The sequence below is a fragment of the Pleurodeles waltl genome, chromosome 6 (assembly GCF_031143425.1).
Source record: "Pleurodeles waltl isolate 20211129_DDA chromosome 6, aPleWal1.hap1.20221129, whole genome shotgun sequence".
Lineage (NCBI taxonomy): Eukaryota > Metazoa > Chordata > Amphibia > Caudata > Salamandridae > Pleurodeles > Pleurodeles waltl.
In genome coordinates, this window is record NC_090445.1 from 321,703,872 (window position 1) to 321,723,592 (window position 19,721).

General features: G+C 48.2%; 1 protein-coding gene across 1 annotated transcript in view; it reads left to right on the forward strand.

Moving 5' to 3' along the window:
- Positions 1–19,721, forward strand: part of REC8 (REC8 meiotic recombination protein) — a 1,036,252-nt gene that overhangs the window by 809,210 nt on the left and 207,321 nt on the right. The window contains exon 17 of the mRNA XM_069238146.1: positions 4,191–4,304. Coding sequence (XP_069094247.1) covers positions 4,191–4,304 — 114 coding nt within the window. The remainder of the gene's footprint in view (positions 1–4,190; positions 4,305–19,721) is intronic.

Below are 19,721 nucleotides of genomic sequence, written 5' to 3' on the forward strand. Positions count from 1 at the left end.
ACACAACATGGATACATCACATTTTCCCAAGGAAAACTGAACTGTTTTTTGCAAAGTGCCTACTAGTGGATTTTTGGCTTCTAGATTAGCTGGCACCTAGGGAAACCTAGCAAACCTGTACATTTATGGAACGTAGACACCTAGGGGAATCCAGAATGGGTGCCTTGTTGGGCTCTCACCAGGGTCTATTACCCAGTATCATTTGCAAACCTCAACCTTTGGCAAAAAAACACTTTTCCTCACATTTTGGTGATGGGAAGTTCTGGAATCTGAGGGGAGCCACAAACTTCCTTCTACCCAGCGTTCCCCCAAGTCTCCTGATAGAAATGGTACCTCACTTGTGTGGGCAGGCCTAGTGCCCGCAACAGGAAATGCCCCAAAACACAACATGGACACATCACATTTTCCCATGGAAAACTGTCCTGTTTTTCGCAAATTGCCTAGCTGTGAATTATGGCCTCTAGCTCAGCCGGCACCTAGGGAAAACTACCAAACCTGTGCAGTTTTTTATAGCTAGACACCTAGGGGAATCCAGGATGGGGTGACTTGTGGGGCTCTCACCAGGTTCTGTTACCCAGAATCCTTTATAAACCTCAAAATTTGGCAAAAACACGTTTTCCTCACATTTCGGTGATGGAAAGTTCTGACATCTTAGGTGAGCCACAATCTTCCTTCTACCCACCGTTCCCCCAGCTCTCCTGATAAAAATAGTACCTCACTTATGTGGTTATGCCTAGTGTCCGCAACAGGAAATGCCCCAAAACACAACGTGGACACATCACATATTCCCAATGAAAACTGACCTGTTTTTTTGCAAAGTGCCTAGCAGTGGATTTTGGCCTCTAACTCAGCTGGCACCTAGGGAAACCTACCAAACCTGTGCATTTGTGAAAACTAGACACCTAGGGGAATCCAGGATGGGGTGACTTGTGGGGCTCTCACCAGATTCTATTCACCAGAATCCTTTGCAAACCTCAAAATGTGGCCAAATAAAAACACTTTTTCCTCACATTTCTGTGATGGAAAGTTTTGGAATCTGAGGGGAGCCACAAACGTCTTTCTACCCACCATTCCCCCAGGTCTCCCGATAAAAATAGTACCTCACTTTTGTGGGTATGCCTAGTGTCCGCGACAGAAAATGCCCCAAAACACAATGTGGACACATCAAAATGATTTATTATAAAACTACCTTTTTTTCAGGGGGTGAGGAGGCACTTGCGTTTTTGGTCCCAGGTGTGGTGGTCATCTGGGGAAACTTAACAAACACAGATATTTTTTAAAACTAGACACCCGGAGGAGAGCAGGGAGGTGTGGCTTGCATGGATCTCTCAACATTTTCATGCGGCTAGCCACAACCCTGTCTAAGAACTATAACTTGACAAATGCGCCAACAACAACCAGCACTGTCTAAAATAAGTAATAAACAAAGTGTGGCTTTATCACAAAGAGTTATGTACTCAAACACTATACCACTCACTTGTCTGAAAAAGCTAGACTCACCAGCAACTACTCTGCACAGACACAGCAATCACCAATGATATCCCACTAAAAAGAAAAGCAAATTAGACATAAGACAACATAAACATCATTATGCAAAAATCTACGGACAATTTACACACAATCCTGCATTTAGTACACCACCTGCAAACATGTCATTCATGCATGGCAACAATACTCCTTTGGATTAAATTGTTTTTACTTACCTAAAACATGCAACTACACAGGCCGCAGGTCAACCACTGCCAAAACTTCAAGGAGCCACAGCAAAGAAGGCAAAAGCTTTGAACCAGAACAAAAAGGAGAAATAGACCTTTATAATCACTAATGCAAATACTTTGCCAGTTGACACCAAGCATTTAGAAATTTTCCATGGTGCCTAAGTGGATTCTGCCACCTTTGGGGGCAGATGGGCTACAGAAAATAGGCTGATCTGCCCCCAAGAGGGGTAGAAATGGCCAACAGTTCAGTGCCCCCTTTGGGGGTGCGACCCTTGCCCAAGGGGCCACCCCCACACAAAACACAAGCACACACACACAAGATCCCTGGTGCCTAAGTGGATTCTGCCCCACCTTTGGGGCTGATGGGCCTACAAAAATAGGCCAATCGGGCAACAGTTCTGTGCCCCCTTTGGGGGGCGATCCTTGCCAGAGGGGGCACCCCCCCCCAACACAAAAAAAAACAAAGGAAAAAAATCCCTGGGGTCTTGGTGGCTTCTGCCCCCCGAAAAAAATAGGCCTATCTGCCCCCAAGGGGGCAAATATGGCCATCACTAATGTGCCTCTTTTGGGGGGCAACCCTTGCCCAAGGGGTACCCCAAGACACAAAAAACACACACATGCATCACAATCCCGAGATCTGCTGAAAACATGTCCGATCTAGGCCCTGGGGGTTGGGGGGGGGGGAATGGGGTGATATATATAAAAAAAAATCTTGCCCCCAGGAAAGCGACCCTTGCCTAAGGGGTTGCTACCCTAAAACATTATAATGTACATCATCCCTGGTCCCTAGTGAGTGTGGGTTTGAACCCCCCTTCAGCACCCCGTGGAGCAGATCCCCCCCAAAAACTGCCGATCTAGCCCCCAGGGGGAGCTGAAACACAGATATAGTAATGCCCTCAACAAGGGTCGCTCCCCCAAATTAAACAAAAAAAAACATCCCTGGTCCCTAGTGATGGATTCCTGCTCCACAATCGCGGGCCTCGTGGAATCACGTCAGTGCTCTTGAGCACGCTGACGTCATCAGATTGCTGGGGGGGGGTCAGGGGTAGAAGGGGAAGCGATTCCCCTTCCATCCATGACAGGGGGTGTGGGCGGGAGGCCCAGCACTCCCCCCGTGGGCCGGGTGCAGGGCGAGCCGGTCTTGTTCCTGGCACACAGGAACTGTGGCCGAGGATGCGACCAGCTCGCATCGGGCACCCAGGGGGTTAAAGAACTCACCATAATAATAAAGGCTTTGCATTAATTAACATTAAATACAAGTTCGAACAGCATTAACATATGGCCATAAGTATTACCTCATCTGCCGACAATTACCTTTCCTGCTCCATAATATAGTGCTGTAAACTGGCAGCCAAATGGTGTGTGCTGCAGGGGGTTGGGCCTACTCGTGCCAAGTTCAAAATCAACATGAAAACTTGTTGTCCTTGGCCCCAAACAATATGTCCTGGGCATCAGGCTATAGGAATTCTACACCCCTGCCCCTGACTGACTCCCTATCGTAGTTGATGGCCTAAACTAACTGGAAGTAACCTTATTGATACCCAGGATTTTCCTGAAAAAGTTTCTTGCTGTACTATGGGGCCAAATAAGACTTGTTTTTAAATGTTCCATTTTATACATGAACCTTTGCTTTTCTAAGTTATTTTGCTACTTCTCTATTATTAGCATGATTCTGAAATTACTTGAATAACTTTGCACAGGTGCTTTGAGAATGTAGTTGTGGAAGTAATAAATAATACATCCATGCCCTGGTTCTTTCGCTGCTTGTTTCTCTCACCATCTCTTTTTTTCCTAATGTCCCATAGAAGAGCCCTCCAACTTGGGCTTGTTCTCATCACGAAAGTTGTGTAATGTAAATTTTTTATTTTTTAGTTGTGGAAGTCATATATGTCAGCTAAATCCAAATGTGGACCTCTACTTATCATAATAATCTTTTTATGCACTTTCTCCATTTTCAGTTATTCAGTTCATCTGTCACCATTGATAATTGATTTTAGTAGTTTATATGTATGAGTTTTATGATATTGTTTATTGTAAGATTAATAATGAATAAATACAATAATAAATACTGTTATTCTATACATTGTAAATTCTGTATCTCTTGGGCCCTCTGGTGAATCGTTTTCATTTTGCTGTCTAAAAATGATAAAATTACAATCTATTTTCATAAATTGGTGTCAAATTTCATGAGTGTCTTGTATTTTTCTTTGATTGTGGAGGTGCTGTTTCAATGCCTAACACTTGTTCCTTTGTATAAGCCTGACTGCTCAGAATCAGAGGCACACAGGGTTGAGCTAAGGTTTTTACAAACACAACCTACTGGTTCTAAAGGGATTGCTAAGTGTATTACATGCTGATGTGGCTCAACCACACCATAAACCACACCATATATACACCCCATCTCCTCACAAGTCCCCATTAAACAGGTCTTTTAGCTTTGAGTTGTACTCACCACACTTCTTCTTCTCACAGGGCCACAATGGAAGTGGAGGAACCTACACTACCGATAGTATTTGAACAACCAGAGCCCATGATATCAGAGCCACAGGTGGATAGCGAACAGATTACCCCTGAGTTTGTGCACAGGTGAGTAGTGTTTCCTAACTCCTGTGAATGTAATCCTGAGGTGCAACTGGTACCATGATGCACTCATGTGACCAGATACCCTCAATTAATTCTGTATTTACCCTTTTTTTATGTGTGGTTAAAGAAAGCCATCTGAGGATAGATGTTTTATCTACTAATATATATATATGATTCCAGCAGCTTCATTCGACTGAGTGTTTTCTAATATAAAGATATATATATATATATATATATATATATATACACACAAATAACTATAGATATATTAGACAGAAAACCTCAGTCGGAATGAAGCTGCTGGAATCATGTTTATATGTCTGTCAAGCGGGTGCCAAGAAAAGGGGGGAGGGGTAAAAAAAAGTGCATTAGATCCCAAACCACTGGACAGAATACACCAAATTTGACAGTAAGGTAGCTTCTGTTCCGTAGATCACGATGTTTGTTATTTGGCATAAATCCATTCAGTAGTTTTGGCGATATTAAAAGAAATCCAAATTATAAAGACTCAAAACAAAAAAGAAAATGAGCCAAGGTAGGAATACCCTAAGTCCGGCGCTTAGTCAATCTAGCTAGAGGTGCTGGCAGGGCTGTGAGTGGGCTGTGTCTTGCTGTGCTAAACACTGGAAGCAAAGATAAACGGGCCTTGAAAAGGGTCCCTACCAGGCCCTCCATTATTGCCTAAGTCCACAGCAATGAAAAAGGTACTGTAGAGTGAACATGAGAACATTTACCTTAATGTGAATGAAAAGGGAGACAGTGAGGAGCGGCCACTTTACCGCAGAGGAAGACTTCCTAGGCATCACCCAGCCCATTATGCTATAAAAATGTATCTTGGTGCAGCGGTCTGTAAGGACAGGAACAAAAATAGCATTTTACCTGGATGCACAATGCACTGTTGACTTTGGTCAACAATTCTAATAATGACTATGCTCTGACCAACAAAAGAAACCTCATTTGTTTCTGGACCTTAGTATGAAGTGTTAATATGGAACTAAGTGGTGCTCATTCTAGCACCATTAAAAGAATGAAAGCTTGATTTGGTCCTGCATACTCCCAATATGTGCCTTCCTCATTCCTCTGGGTTTCTGACTGTTAGAAATGTGGTCTCCAGTTGGCAGAGGTATGCACCCTGTCCAAGTAGGGACCACAATCCTAGTCAGGGTAAGTCACAACAAAACCTAAATTATCCTGTGCTCACCCTCTGGTAGCTTGGCACAGAGCAGGCAGGCTTAACTTAGAACGCAATTTGTGAACTATTTGTACAATAACTCATAAAGAAACACAGCACAAATACCACAAAAAGTACTCCATGCCAATTTAGGAAAATAGGTATTTTTTATCAGAATAAAATAAGACCAAAACTACAAGAATCCAATATGTACAAGTCAAGATATCACTTTATAGGGATTTAAGCAAGGCAAAGTCCATAGGAATCAATGAATGTATCTTTTTAACACAAAGTACTTGGAATGCGTCAAACATAACAATGCAGAGGGCCACAGAGAAGGTGATACATTGGAAAGTAAAGCAATGCGTTTATTTTTCCTGTGTCGTGGAGGTGATGCATTCATTCTTTCCTTGCGGGCAAGGTGATACTTCAATTACTGGGTGCGCAGCCTTGGCTCCTTATGCGGTGCTGGGCTAATTTGATGCCCATAGGATGATGCATGGAAAATCCAAAACACACTGCAAGGATGAAACAGGAGCTGCGTTGATCTGTTGGGCGCTGCAGGGATTTTCCAGCTGCGAGAAAGATGCTGCGTTGATTGTGCAGGTGATGCGCCAAATTTTGCAGGCATTATGTTGATTTTCCAACACTGGATTTTCTCTCTCACTGGTGAAGTTTTTGATGGCCCTCAGACTTCTTAACAGAAGGCAAGCTCAGTTCAAGCCCTTGGAGTTCACTTGTGGGGGAAGGCAAAGTCCTTCCGGCGGAGTCAGGGAGCAGCAGTTCAACAAGCAGAAAAGCAGTCCTTCCAGAAAAGCAGTCCAGATGACTCCTTTGGGCAGCACAACAGTCCTTCTGACATAGTCCAGCTGTAGGACCAGAAGCGTCTGATTTGAGGGGGGTCACAGACCCAGTATATATACCCATCTCTGCCTTTGAAGTGGGAGCAACTTCAAAGAGTGGTTTTGAAGAACACCGTTTCCACTTTCAACCCATCCCTGTCTGCCATAAGATCTGTGGGGGGTTTTGTGTGAGGTCAGGCCTCTAGCCTTTAAAGTGTAAGTAAGAGCTCCTCTACCCTTCCTGCCAAGGAAGACCCATCAGTATGCAGATGAATGCATATGCAGTTGAGTGTCCTGTGATTATGGGTGTCTGGGGGGAATGCACAAGGGGAGCTGTCAACCAGCACAGACCAGACGTGGATTAGAGACAGGCTGTAAGGCACAGAGAGCAGTAAGTGCAGAGAAATGCCTACTTTCTAAAAGTGGCATTTCTAAAATAGTAATGTTAAATCCAACTTCACCAGTAAGCAGGATTTCTCACTACCATCCCAACTGTACCAAACTTGACAATGCCACTCCTTACAGACCAGACATTACCACATGAAAGTATCTAAGGGAGTGTTCAGTACTGGCGTATGAGAGGAACAGGTTTCACAATAGTGAAAACTACTTTGGAAGTTTTTCACTACCAGGACGTGTAAAACCTAAAAGTGCATGTCCTGCCTTTTACTTACAGAGCCCCCTGCCCAATGGGCTACCTAGGGCCTACCTTAGGGTGATGTATATGTAATAAAAGGGGAGTTTAAGCCTTGGCAAGTAGTTTTAGATGCCAAGTCAAAGTGGCAGTGAAACTGCACACACAGACCTTGCAATGGCAGGCCTGAGGCATGGTTGAGGGGCTACTTATGTGGGTGGCACAGTCAGTGCTGCAGGCCCACTAGTAGCATTTAATTTACAGGCCCTAGGCATATGTAGTGCTCTTTACTAGGGACTTACAAGTTAATTAAATATGCCAATTGGGTGTGAGCCAAGGTTACCATGTTTAGGGGAGAGAGCACAAGCACTTTAGCATTGGTCGGCAGTAATAAAGTCCTAAAACCAGCAAAAACAAGATCAGACAAATCGAGGGAGGCAGGCAGGCAAAAAGTTGGGGGAAGATCACACTAAAGCTGTCAGGTCTAACATGTGCCCCTCCCCTCCCGCTAAAGATGGGGAGAGTTTCTCAACCCCTTGGGAGCAGCGATCAGGGTGGTCTCAGTACTGTGGTTGGCGCCGAATCCGCATTGGGAGGTGTCCAGTAGATTGTTTCTTCAAGGTGTTGAGAAAGCTGTTGGTTGATGGCTCTTTCCAGAACCTTAGCTGGGAAAGGTGGCAGTGATATTGCGTGAAACCTTTTGAGTTTGCTGGGGTCGGTAGATGGTTTCTTCAGAAGCAGTTTGGCCTCCGCTTGCTTCCATGCTTTGGGGATAGGTGACAGTCCTAATGGAGGTGTTGAGGAAGTGTGCGAGGACATTGCTGATTTCCCTCTGGCCCAGGTTAAAGATGTAGTGGAGGCACGGGTCATTATGTGAGTCGGAATGGGTTGAACTCACAAGGGCTGCTGTTTCATGGATGGATATATAGATGCTTCCAGTCAGTGATCAGGTGACTGCGGTGTTGCTTGATGGGGTCAGAAGGTGGTTGATGCCGGTGGTTTGGGGGTGAAAGTTGCTGTAGATAGCTTTGATTTGTTGTGGAAGTAGTCAGCCAGGGTGTCACAAAGGGTCTGGGAGGGTTGGATTGTGTTTTGGGTGGCTGCTGGGCAGGAGAACTTTGATGATTTTGAAAAGATCATTGGGTAGTTGGTGCTTTCCTTGATGCGGCTGAGTAGGGTGACGTTTTTAGCTTTTCTGAGGCAGAGGTGTTATTTGTTCATTGCTCCTTTGAAGGTGGTGTGGTCCGCTTGGTTTCTGTTCATGCGCCACCATCTTTCTAGCCATTTGCATTCTTTCTTGAGTGTGCAGAGTTCGGAGGAGAACCAGCTGAGGGACATGCTGAATCTTCTGGTGATTGAGTTCCTTGTGGGGGTGACTTTGTTGGTGCTTTTGAGGATCCACTCAGATAGATTGCAGGTGTCTTGCTCGAGGTTGCCGGAGGGTTTGTATTTGCTGGAGTTGAGGGCAGTGGTGCATTGGGTCTCTTTGATTTGTTCCTACCTGTGGTGGGGGGGCGTAGGGGTGTGGTGGAAGGCTCCAGTCTGCTTGCTATGGTGAAATTAACAATGTGGTGGTTGGTCCATATGAGCTCCGTTGTGTGGGAGAATTTAATTATTTCGCTGGCTGTAAAGATGGGATGCCCCCATGCACAGACTTATGTCCCCTGGGCATGGTCATTGGGCATTGTGGCATGTAGGGGGGCACAAATCAGGCCCCCCTATGCCACAAAACAAAATACAAAAAAATACTTACCTGAACTTACCTCAACTTCCCTGGGATGGGTCCCTCCATCCTTGGGTGTCCTCCTGGGGTGGGCAAGGGTGGCAGGGGGTGTCCCTGGGGGCATGGGAGGGCACCTCTGGGCTCACTCTGAGCCCACAGGTCCCTTAACGCCTGCCCTGACCCAGGCGTTAAAAAACGGCGCAGTTTTTTAAGGCCTGCCCCCTCCTGTGCGTCAAAATGACGTCAGAGTATAAATATGGGGCACAGGCCTTAAAGTGATTTTTTGGAAGGAAACGCCTACCTTGCATATAATTAACGCAAGGCTGGTTCCCCTTCCAAAAAATGGCGCACATGGTGGAACTTTGACGCCCGCTGCGTCGGACGTCAAAGTATAAATATGGGGCAGGGTTTGCGCCGAATGTGCGTCGAAAATTTGGACGCACATTCGGCGCAAACAGAGTATAAATATGCCCGGTAGTGTTTCGAGTCGATGGCCAGGGGGCGATGAAATTGGTGATAGCCTTACAAAAGGTGGGGCAGATTGTAATGCTAAAAAAATATCATTTGGGAGGGATTGGAAGGTGAAAGGAAAGAGGGAGTCAGGAGTAAAGATGGAAAAAACAAGTAGCATAGTAACTGTGTCATAGTCCCGGAGTAAGAAAGGAAAATGGTTGACTGTAATTTTGGTGGGGAAAAACAGCAGTAATTAGAGTTGGGTGAGGTACATAGGTCTTTGGGCCCCGGTGCCACTGCACCTATATCTCCATTGATAACTAAGCCTCGGGAGGGAAAGTGGATGGGGCATAAAAAGAGAAGTGAAAGGAATACATCAGACAAAAGGAAGAAAGAGAAGGGGGTCGCAAAGAAATAAAAGAAAGAACGTGAAAATGAAAACACAACTAAGAGAAGAAATAGAGCTAGCGAACAAAGGATAAAGAGGAAAAAACAATGAAAGAAGTATGAAAAGAAAGAGAAAAATGAACATTAGGAAAAAAAGAGATGGTGAGAGAAACAAGCAGCAAAAGAACCAGGGCATGGATGTACTGACACATTACGGACATATAACTTGTGGCTTCCACATACAGAACAAGAGGGATTTATAGTAAAACGTGAATTGACATAAAGATAAGAAAAAACACCAGAGAAAGAAAGATCTAAAAAAAAAAAAAGTGAAAGGATGTATTCTGCGTCAAAGGAAAGAGCAAATAAAAAGACAAAGAAAGAATGAAGGGAAGCAACAAATAGTGAAAGAATGAATGCCTGATGAAGAAAAAAGAGAAGAAACAAGGGAAGAAATAACCACATTCCTGCAAGTTTGAAAGAGGAGGTAGCAAGAAGAATAGGTAAATTAAAAAAAAAGGAGAAGAGTAGAAATAAACAGTTGAAAGAAATAGCGAAACTGTTAATGTGTGGATTTTAAGAGCTGGAAAGAGAAAAGTGGGAGAGAAATAAACCATTGAAAGTAAACAGAGTAAAGGAAAGAATGGAATGAGATAGGTGAAACTGACCCTCCCAAATAAAGATGGTAGCTAAGAATAGATTTAATTAGCTCCCCCATGTCCTCAAACAGAAGTCAGAGTGTGGAACAGCAGGGGGCAATGCAGAACAGCAGGAGGTGCATTAGCAGCGTTGTATGTGAACCCCAATACAGCAATATTGGGGGTCTTCAGATCGGGATTGGGGCTATAGACAGAGCTGTGTCCTGGCCCCGTGATTGAATAACACAAAGGCAGTGGGTGAGTAATGAGAAACGGATTGCTGTTTAATTCCTGGTATTGGAATAATGGGGCACTCCAGGTTAGGGTTGAGGTGCACTGACAGAGTTGTAGGGGGCTGCAGTACTGGAATAGTAATGGGCACACAAGGTCAGAAGTGAAGTATGTTAATGGAGCTATGTGTGTACCCTATTATTGGTGTGCCAGTATTGCCGAGTGTTAGCCTAGAGGTGCCATGGGGAAGCTACAGGTGGGGCCCAGTATGGGAGTGGCATTGCCTCTGAACAACAGAAGAGAGGAGACCTGACATTGTGTGTTTAATTGTTAGTACTGAGAAGAAATGTGCACTTATGTTAGAATTGATGGATTCCAGCGGAGCTGTGGTGGTTCCCATCAACAGTGGCATTAGATGTTAGACTTGAGGTGCACTGGCTGAGCTGTGTTTTGTTCTTTTGGGTCCTGCTGTAATGGAAGTGTATGTGAGTGGGGTAACATACTGGGGTCCCAGTATAGGAAAGGAACTGACCTCGCCGGGAAAGAACTGAGGTGCACTGACGAAGCTGGGCGAGAGGTCCTCATACTAGAACAGCAGAGTGTACTTACTGTAAGAACTGAGGTGCTCTGGCAGACAGCGTGTAGGGTTCTGGCACTGGCACAGCTGAGGGATTGGATTGTGTGAACTGAGGTTCACTGATGGAGCTCCTAATGGGATCCAAGTATGGAGCAGAAGTGGACACTGTCTCTAAGGATTGCGGAGCCCTGGTAGAGTTGGGTGAGGGGTCCCAGCACTGGAACAGCTGTGGGCACTGAGTAATTGGAAGGAGGTGCTTTGGCTGAGCTGCATGTGGGTAGCAGAGTTGAGAGAGCAGGGACGCCATACAAAGGTTTCCTAAGTGACATCAGACTACATTTGAGGGCTGGGCCTCTAGATGGCTCAGGCTGGCAGACCAAATGTGACCAAGATAACAGCCTGATGTATAGCCTTGTTTACAGGTAAGCTCAGAAACTGAGGTGCTCTTGCAGACAGCATGTGTGTGTTTCTGGCAGGGACACAGCTGAGGGCTTGGAGTGTGTGAGATGCATTGATGGAGCTGCGCCCGTGGTCCCAGTACTAGAGCAGCAGAGTGTACTGACTGCAAGAACTGAGGAACTCTGGCATACAGCGTGTGTGGGGTTCCTGGCACTGGCACAGCTGAAGGCTTGGAGTGTGTGAGCTGAGGTGCATTGATGGGGTTGCAGCTGAGGTCCAAGTACCGGAGCAGCAGAGTGTATTGACTGCAAGAGCTGAGGTGCTCTGGCAGACAGCGTGTGGGGTTTTTGGCAGTGGTGCGGCAGAGGGCTTGGAGTGTGTGAATTGCCATGAACTGATGGAGCTGCACCCGAGGTCCCAGTGCTGGAGCAGCAGAGTGTACTGATTTCAAGAACTGAGGTGTTCTGGCAGCCAGCGTATGTGGGGTTCCTGCCACTGGCGCGGCTGAGGGCTTGGAGTGTGTGAACTGCTGTGCAATGATGGAGCTGCACCCGGGGTCCCAGTACTGGAGCAGCAGAGTGTACTGACTACATGAACCGAGGAGCTCTGGTAGACAGCATGTGTGGGGTTCCTGGCACGGGTGAGGGTCTGGAGTGTGTGGACTGAGGTGCACTGATGGACCAGCGCCCAAGGTCCCAGTACTGGAGAAGGAGAGTGTACTGGCTGCAAGAACTGAGGTGCTCTGGCAGACAGCATGTGTGGGTTTACTGGGACTGGCACGGCTGAGGTTTGGGTTTGTGAACTGAGGTGCACTGATGGAGCTGCGCCCGAGGGCCCAGTACTGGAGCAGCAGAGTGTACTGACTGCAAGAACTGAGGTGCTCTGGCAGACAGCATGTGTGAGGTTCCTGGCATGGGTGAGGGCTTGGAGTGTGTGAACTGCGGTGCACTGATGGAGCTGCGCCTGAGGTCCCAGTACTCGAGCAGCAGAGAGTACTGACTGCAAGAACTGCAGTGCTCTGGCAGACAGCGCATGTGGGGTTCCTGGCACTGGCAGGGCTAAGGGCTTGGAGTGTTAAAACTGCAGTGCACTGATGGAGCTGCGAGTGGGATCCCAGTATGGAGCAGAAGTGTGCACTGTCTCTAAGGATTGCAGAGCCTTGGTAGAGTTGGGTGAGGGGTCCCAGCACTGGAACAGCTGTGGGCACTGAGTAATTGGAAGGAGGTGCTTTGGCTGAGCTGCATGTGGGTAGCAAGGTTTCCTAGGTGACATCAGGTTACATCTGGGGACTGGGCCTCTGGATGGCACAGGCTGGCAGACCAAATGTGGCCAAGATAACAGTCTGATTAGCCTTGTTTACACCTAAGCTCAGAAAAGCTGTTGCAGACAGTGTGTGGGGGGTTCTGGCAGGGGCACAGCTGAGGGCTTGGAGTGTGTGGGCTGAGGTGCATTGATGGAGCAGCGCCCAAGGTCCCAGTACTAAAGCAGCAGAGTGTACTGACTGCAAGAACTGAGGTGCTCTGGCAGACAGCATGTGGGGTTCCTGGCACTGGCACGGCTGAGGGCTTGGAGTGTGTGAACTGCTGTGCACTGACGGAGCTGCGCCCGAGGTCCCAGTACTGAATCAGCAGAGTGTACTGACTGCAAGAACTGAGGTGCTCTGGCAGATAGAGTGTGTAGGGTTCCTGGCATGGCAGAGGGCTCGGAATGTGTGAACTGCCATGCACTGATGGAGCTCCGCCCGAGGTCCCAGTACTGAATCAGTAGAGTGTACTGACTGCAAGAACTGAGGTGTTCTGGCAGACAGCATATGTGGGGTTCCTGGCACTGGCACGGCTGAGGGCCTGGAGTGTGTGAACTGCCATGCAATGATGGAGCTGAGCCCGAGGTCCCAGTACTGGAGCAGAAGAGTGTACTGACTGCATGAACTGAGGTGCTTTGGCAGACAGAGTGTGTAGTGTTCCTGGCACGGGTGAGGGCCTGGAGTGTGTGGACTGAGGTGCACTGATGGTCCAGCGCCCGAGGTCCCAGTACTGGAGAAGGAGAGTGAACTGACTGCAAGAACTGAGGTGCTCTGGCAGACAGCGTGTGTGGGGTTCCTGGCACGGGTGAGGGCTTGGAGTGTGTGAACTGCGGTGCACTGATGGCGGTGTGCCTGAGGTCCCAGTACTTAAGCAGCAGAGTGTACTGACTGCAAGAACTGAGGTCCTCGGGCAAACAGCATGTGTGGGTTTACTGGGACTGGCACGGCTAAGGTTTGGTTTTGTGAACTGAGGTGCACTGATGGAGCTGCACCCGAGGGCCCAGTACTGGAGCAGCAAAGCGTACTGACTGCAAGAACTGAGGTGCTCTGGTAGACAGCATGTGTGGTGTTCCTGGCATGGGTGAAGGCCTGGAGTGTGTGGACTGAGGCGCACTGATGGACTAGTGTCACAGGTCCCAGTACTGAAGAAGCAGAGTGTACTTGACTGCAAGAACTGAGGTGCTCTGGCAGACAGCATGTGTGGGGTTCCTGGCATGGGTGAGGGCTTGGAGTGTGTGAAATGCGGTGCACTGATGGAGCTGCGCCTGAGGTCCCAGTACTCAAGCAGCAGAGTGTACTGACTGCAAGAACTGAGGTGCTCTGGCAGACAGCGTGTGTGGGGTTACTGGCACAGCTGAGGGGTTGGGGTGTGTGAACTGCAGTGCACTTATGGAACTGCACCCAAGGTCTCAGTACTCGAGCAGCAGAGTGTACTGACTGCAAGAACTGCGGTGCTCTGGCAGACATCGTATGTGGGGTTCCTGGCACTGGCAGGGCTAAGGGCTTGGAGTGTTAAAACTGCGGTGCACTGATGGAGCTGCGAGTGGGATCCCAGTAATGAGCAAAAGTGGGCACTGTCTCTAAGGATTGCGGAGCTCTGGTAGAGTTGGGTGAGGGGTCCCAGCACTGGAACAGCTGTGGGTACTGAGTAATTGGAAGGAGGTGCTTTGGCTGAGCTGAATGTGGGTAGCAAGGTTTCCTAGGTGACATCAGGTTACATCTGGGGACTGGGCCTCTGGATGGCACAGGCTGGCAGACCAAATGTGGCCAAGATAACAGCCTGATTAGCCTTGTTTACACCTAAGCTCAGAAAAGCTGTTGCAGTGTGTGGGGGGTTCTAGCAGGGGCACAGCTGAGGGCTTGGAGTGTGTGGGCTGAGGTGCACTGATGGAGCAGCGCCCAAGGTCCCAGTACTAGAGCAGCAGAGTGTACTGACTGCAAGAACTGAGGTGCTCTGGCAGACAGCATGTGGGGTTCTTGGCAATGGTGCGGCAGGGGGCTTGGAGTGTGTGAACTGCTGTGCACTGATGGAGCTGCGCCCGAGGTCCCAGTACTGAATCAGCAGAGTGTACTGACTGCAAGAACTGAGGTGCTCTGGCAGATAGTGTGTAGGGTTCCTGGTGCGGCAGAGGGCTTGTAATGTGTGAACTGACATGCACTGATGGAGCTCCGCCCGAGGTCCCAGTACTGAATCAGTAGAGTGTACCGACTACAAGAACTGAGGTGTTCTGGCAGACAGCATATGTGGGGTTCCTGGCACTGGCGCGGCTGAGGGCGTGGACTGTGAACTGCCATGCAATGATGGAGCTGAGCCCGAGGCCCCAGTACTGGAGCAGAAGAGTGTACTGACTGCATGAACTGAGGTGCTTTGGCAGACAGTGTGTAGTGTTCATGGCACGGGTGAGAGCCTTGAGTGTGTGGAATGAGGTGCACTGATGGAGCTGCGCCCGAGGTCCCAGTACTGGAGCAGCAGGGTATGCTGACTGCAAGAACTGAGAAGCTCTGGCACACAGCGTGTGTGGGGTTCCTGGCACAGGTGAGGACTTGGAGAGTGTGAACTCCGGTGCACTGATAGAGCTGCACCTGAGATCCCATTACTCGAGCAGCAGAGTGTACTGACTGCAAGAGCTGAGGTGCTCTGGCAGGCAGCATGTGTGGGGTTCCTGGCAGGGCTGAGGGCTTGGGGTGTGTGAACTGCAGTGCACTAATGGAGCTGCGCCCAAGGTCTCAGTACTCGAGCAGCAGAGTGTACTGACTGCAAAAACTGAGGTGCTCTGGAAGACAGTGTGTGTAGGGTTTATGGCACTGGCACAGCTGAGGACTTGGAGTGTGTAATCTGCAGTGCACTGATGAAGCTGCGCCCGAGGTCCCAGTACTGGAGCAGCAGAGTGTACTAACTGCAAGAACTGAGGTGCTCTGGTAGATGGCGTGTGAGGTTCCTGGCACTGGCACAGCTGAGGGCTTGGAGTGTGTGAACTGAGGTGCACTGATGGAGCTGCGAGTGGGATCCCAGTATGGAGCAGAAGTGGGCACTGTCTCTAAGGATTGCATAGCCCTGATAGATCAGGGTGCCTGGGCTATAAGCAACTACATGCAATCCTCTGCTCTTGCTCTCAGCACACAGGCAGGCACACTTGGTAAAGAAAAACCAAACCAAGGAAGGGCGGGAGCCAGGCAGCTGAGAGAGGATGCAGAGAGCCCACAAAGACCAAATGTGACCAAGATAAGAGCCTGATTTATAGCCTTGTTTACAGCTAAGCTCAGAGGAAGAATGCTCTGCAAATGAAAGGGGAACCTTCCCTGGACATGAGCAGGAAACAAAGTAAAATAAAAAGTCCCCTTCAGACCAGATAAACAGGACTAAGTGTAATTATACAGTAATTGTCCCTGCTCCCACATAGAAGAAGGAGGGACAAAGAGGCATGACTGACCACTAGCCAGGAAGGATTTTTAAATGACACTGAAACTAACAAATTAAATAGCTTTACAGTAAAGTCCATTCCCTGCAGGGAGATGGACTACCTCAGGAGTTTAGGATTTTCACCTCTCATTTGCATGAGCCATCTGAGGGGCCTGTTGTCTGTCTGAACCCGGAAGTGAGTCCCAAACAGGTATGGTCTCAGCTTCTTCAGTGCCCAGACCACAGCAAATGCTTCTCTTTCATTGGCATTCCACCTCTGTTCCCATGGAAGTAACCTCCTGCTAATGAAGGCTACCGGCTGGTCTAGGTCCTCCTCATTCAGCTGTTCTAAGACTGCCCCTATGCCATACTCTGATGTATCCGTCTGCACAATTAATTCCTTGGAATAATCGGGCCCTGAGCACAGGTGCTGTACACATGGCTTCTTCGAGAGAATCAAAGGCTTTCTGACAAGCCTCTGTCCAGATCACCAACCTGGACTGCTTATTTTAAGTCAGCCCAGTTAAGGGGTGTTAGACCTGGAAGCTTTTTGGCGTGTCTCCCCTGTCTTTTTGCCTTCTGACCTCCTGTTTCTATGGTTTACTGGACTCTGTTTTTGCTGGTTTATTGTCTCTGCACACTTTACCACTGCTGATCAGTGCTAAAGTGCAAGTGCTCCCTAGGTAAATTGTACAGTTGATAGGTTTATCCATAATTGGCATATATTTATTCAAAAGTCCCTGGTAGAGGTGCCAAGGGCCTGTAAATCAAATGCTACTAGTGGGCCTGAGGCACTGATTGTGCCACCCACATACGTAGCCCTGTAAACGTGGATCAGACCTGATACTGCAGTGTCGTGCGTGCAGTTTTAAACTGCCAATTCGACCTGGCAAGTGTACCCACTTGTCAGGCCAAAACTTTCCCTTTTGGTACATGTAAGGCACCCTTAAGGTAGGCCTTAGGTAGCCCCATGGGCAGGGTGCAGTGCATTTAAACAGCAGGACATGTACTGGTGTGTTATACATGGCCTAACTGTGAAATACTGCCAAACTCGGGTTTCACTGTTGCAAGGCTTATCTCCCTCATAGGTTAACATGGTGGGCTGCCTTTAAATAACTTTACAGTGCAGATAGAAATATGGAGTTTGTGGTCTCTGAATTCACAATTGAAAATACATCTTTTAGTGGAGTTGGTTTTTTAGATTGTGAGTTTGAAAATGCCACTTTTAGAAAGTAGGCATTTTCTCGCTTAAACCATTCTGTGACTCTGCCTGTTTGTGGATTTCCCATCTGGGTTAGTTTGACAGTTGGGCTGTTGTGAATCTCCTCTAGACAGTGACACAAAGGGGTCTGGGGTGTAGCCTCATATCTTGATGGGCCATCTGAGCTTGAGTGGAGGTAGGTGTGGCCGCTTACACCTGAAAGGACTGTGCCTGCCCTCACACAATGCAGTCTCCTGGTGTGCGACTGGGGCCTGGCCTGGACAAGGAAGTATCTTGCAAACGCTTGAGACTTTGCTTTGAAGTTTGCCAACTTTAAAGGCAGAACGGGGTATAAGAAGAAGACCCAAAACCCAAGACTTTTAAAATCTTTCTGGAATCAAAAGAAACCTCTGCTAAGTAGAAGATCTGAGGGGCTGGAGGAGGAGTACTGTCCCTTTGCTGTGGTGCTTTGCTGCACTGGTTTGCAGTTGATGCTTCTGACTGAAAAGAGTGCAAAGGGTGAACTTTTCTGTGTGTTCTGCTTGAGAAAATTCTCCAAGGTCTTGGAGAAGAGCTTGCCTCCTTTTGAACGTCTCAGGGGTACCAAAGACATCAGTGTCCTCGACCTGCAGCACTGGGAACTGTGTGTTTTGTGCTGTTCAAGAGGACAAACCACAGCGCCACTGCCAACGAAGCTGCTGGCCTGCACCGTGAGCTGCCGACCCTGGTCTCACCAACGCCGTACCCTTTTTGGCATGTTACCCTTAATTTCTACTTGATGTGAGTGTGTTTGAATGTGTCCCAGGGATCATGCTGACCAGGGCCCCAATGCGTATGCTCTCTCTCCTCTCAAATTCGTCACTGCATACTGGTAACCCAGTATTTCATCCCAAATTGGCATACTAGTCACCCTTTATAAGTCTCTAGTATATTGTACTTAGGTACCCAGGGCATTATGGTTCCAGGGGATCCCTTTGGGCTGCAGCATTACTTTTGCCACCCATAGAGAGCCCATGCAAAGGCTTCTGCAGTACTGCCATTGCAGCCTGCGTGAAATGGTGCATGCACCCTTTCACACCCATTGTCACCCCACCAGCTCATATATAAGTCACCTATATGTAAGGCCTTCCAACTCTGAAGGCTGTGTGCAAAGTACCTATGTGTGATGCCACCCCTGCAGAGGTGCCCCCACGTAGTCCAGAACCATTTTCCCAGACTTCGTGAGTGAGGGGACGCCATTTTATGTGTACACTGTACATAGGTCAATACTTATGTCCAGCTTCACAATGGTAACTCCGAATATGGCCATGTAAGGTGTCTAACACCTGGGAATTGTACCTCAATACTGATTCTAGTATTGGTTGTACAATCGCATGCACTCTGGGGGCTCCACAGTGGACCCCAGTACTGCCATACCAGCCTTTTGTGGATTTCCAGGCAACCCCAGCTGCTGCCACCTCACACACAGGTTTCTGCCCTCCTGTTGCTCAAGAAGATCGAGCCCAGGAAGGCATAACAAAGCATTTTGGTGTTACACCCTCTCCCTTTGGAAATAGGTGTTACAGGCATGGGACAAAGTACGTGGATGCAGCAACACTGGTGTTGGACTGAAGTGGTCCTGATGGTCCTAGGGTTCAGCTGTCCAATTTTGATGGAGGTAAGAGCTTGTCTCCCCATGCAAGATAGTACCCCCATGCACTGCATGTTTCGCAGTTGCCAAGGTTTGTGTGCGACCTTCTACAAAGTTCTTCGTGCACGGCACAGCTCAGGCCCCCAGCACTCCTTCTTGTGACGCACAGCTTCCTGAGTGGTTCTCCGGCGGCGTGGGATCCTTTTGTGTCATGCTGCGTGGGCCTCTATTTGCACCTTCTTTGTCCCCGTGCTGTGGGACTCCTGTGTGCGCTGCCCAGTCTTCTGAGAGCTCTCTGAGTTGCTGAGAGCCCCCTCTGTCCTCCCCTCCTGGGTAGAGGCCATCAGGTCCCTCCTGGTCCCAGGCAGTGTCATTTTGCACTAACCGCGAGCTTTGTGTGTGCCAAGGCTTGTTGGCGGAATCCAGCAACACAAACAGGACTGCAATCATCCATCCAGCGTGGGACATCATCTGCTCCAACCAGGAACATGCATCCATCTTCTTGGGTGCAATAATGACTGTTGTTCTTCACCTGTGGTTCTTCTTTTGCACTTTCATCCAGGTTTGAAGGGGCTCCTGTTCTCCCTGGACTCTTCAGTACTTCTTGGACTTGGTCCTCTTCTTCCACAGGTCGTCAGGTTGAGGAATCCATTGTTGATATCTTGCAGTCTCTTCTGGTTCTTGCATAATCTTCTATCACGTGTTCTTGTGTGTTCTAGGAAACGTACTGTTATTTACTCCTGCTTTCCTGGGTGCTGGGATGGGTTCTCTTACTTACCTTTGATGTTTTCGTACACTCCCAGTGCCCCTCTATGCTCTACACTTGCCTAG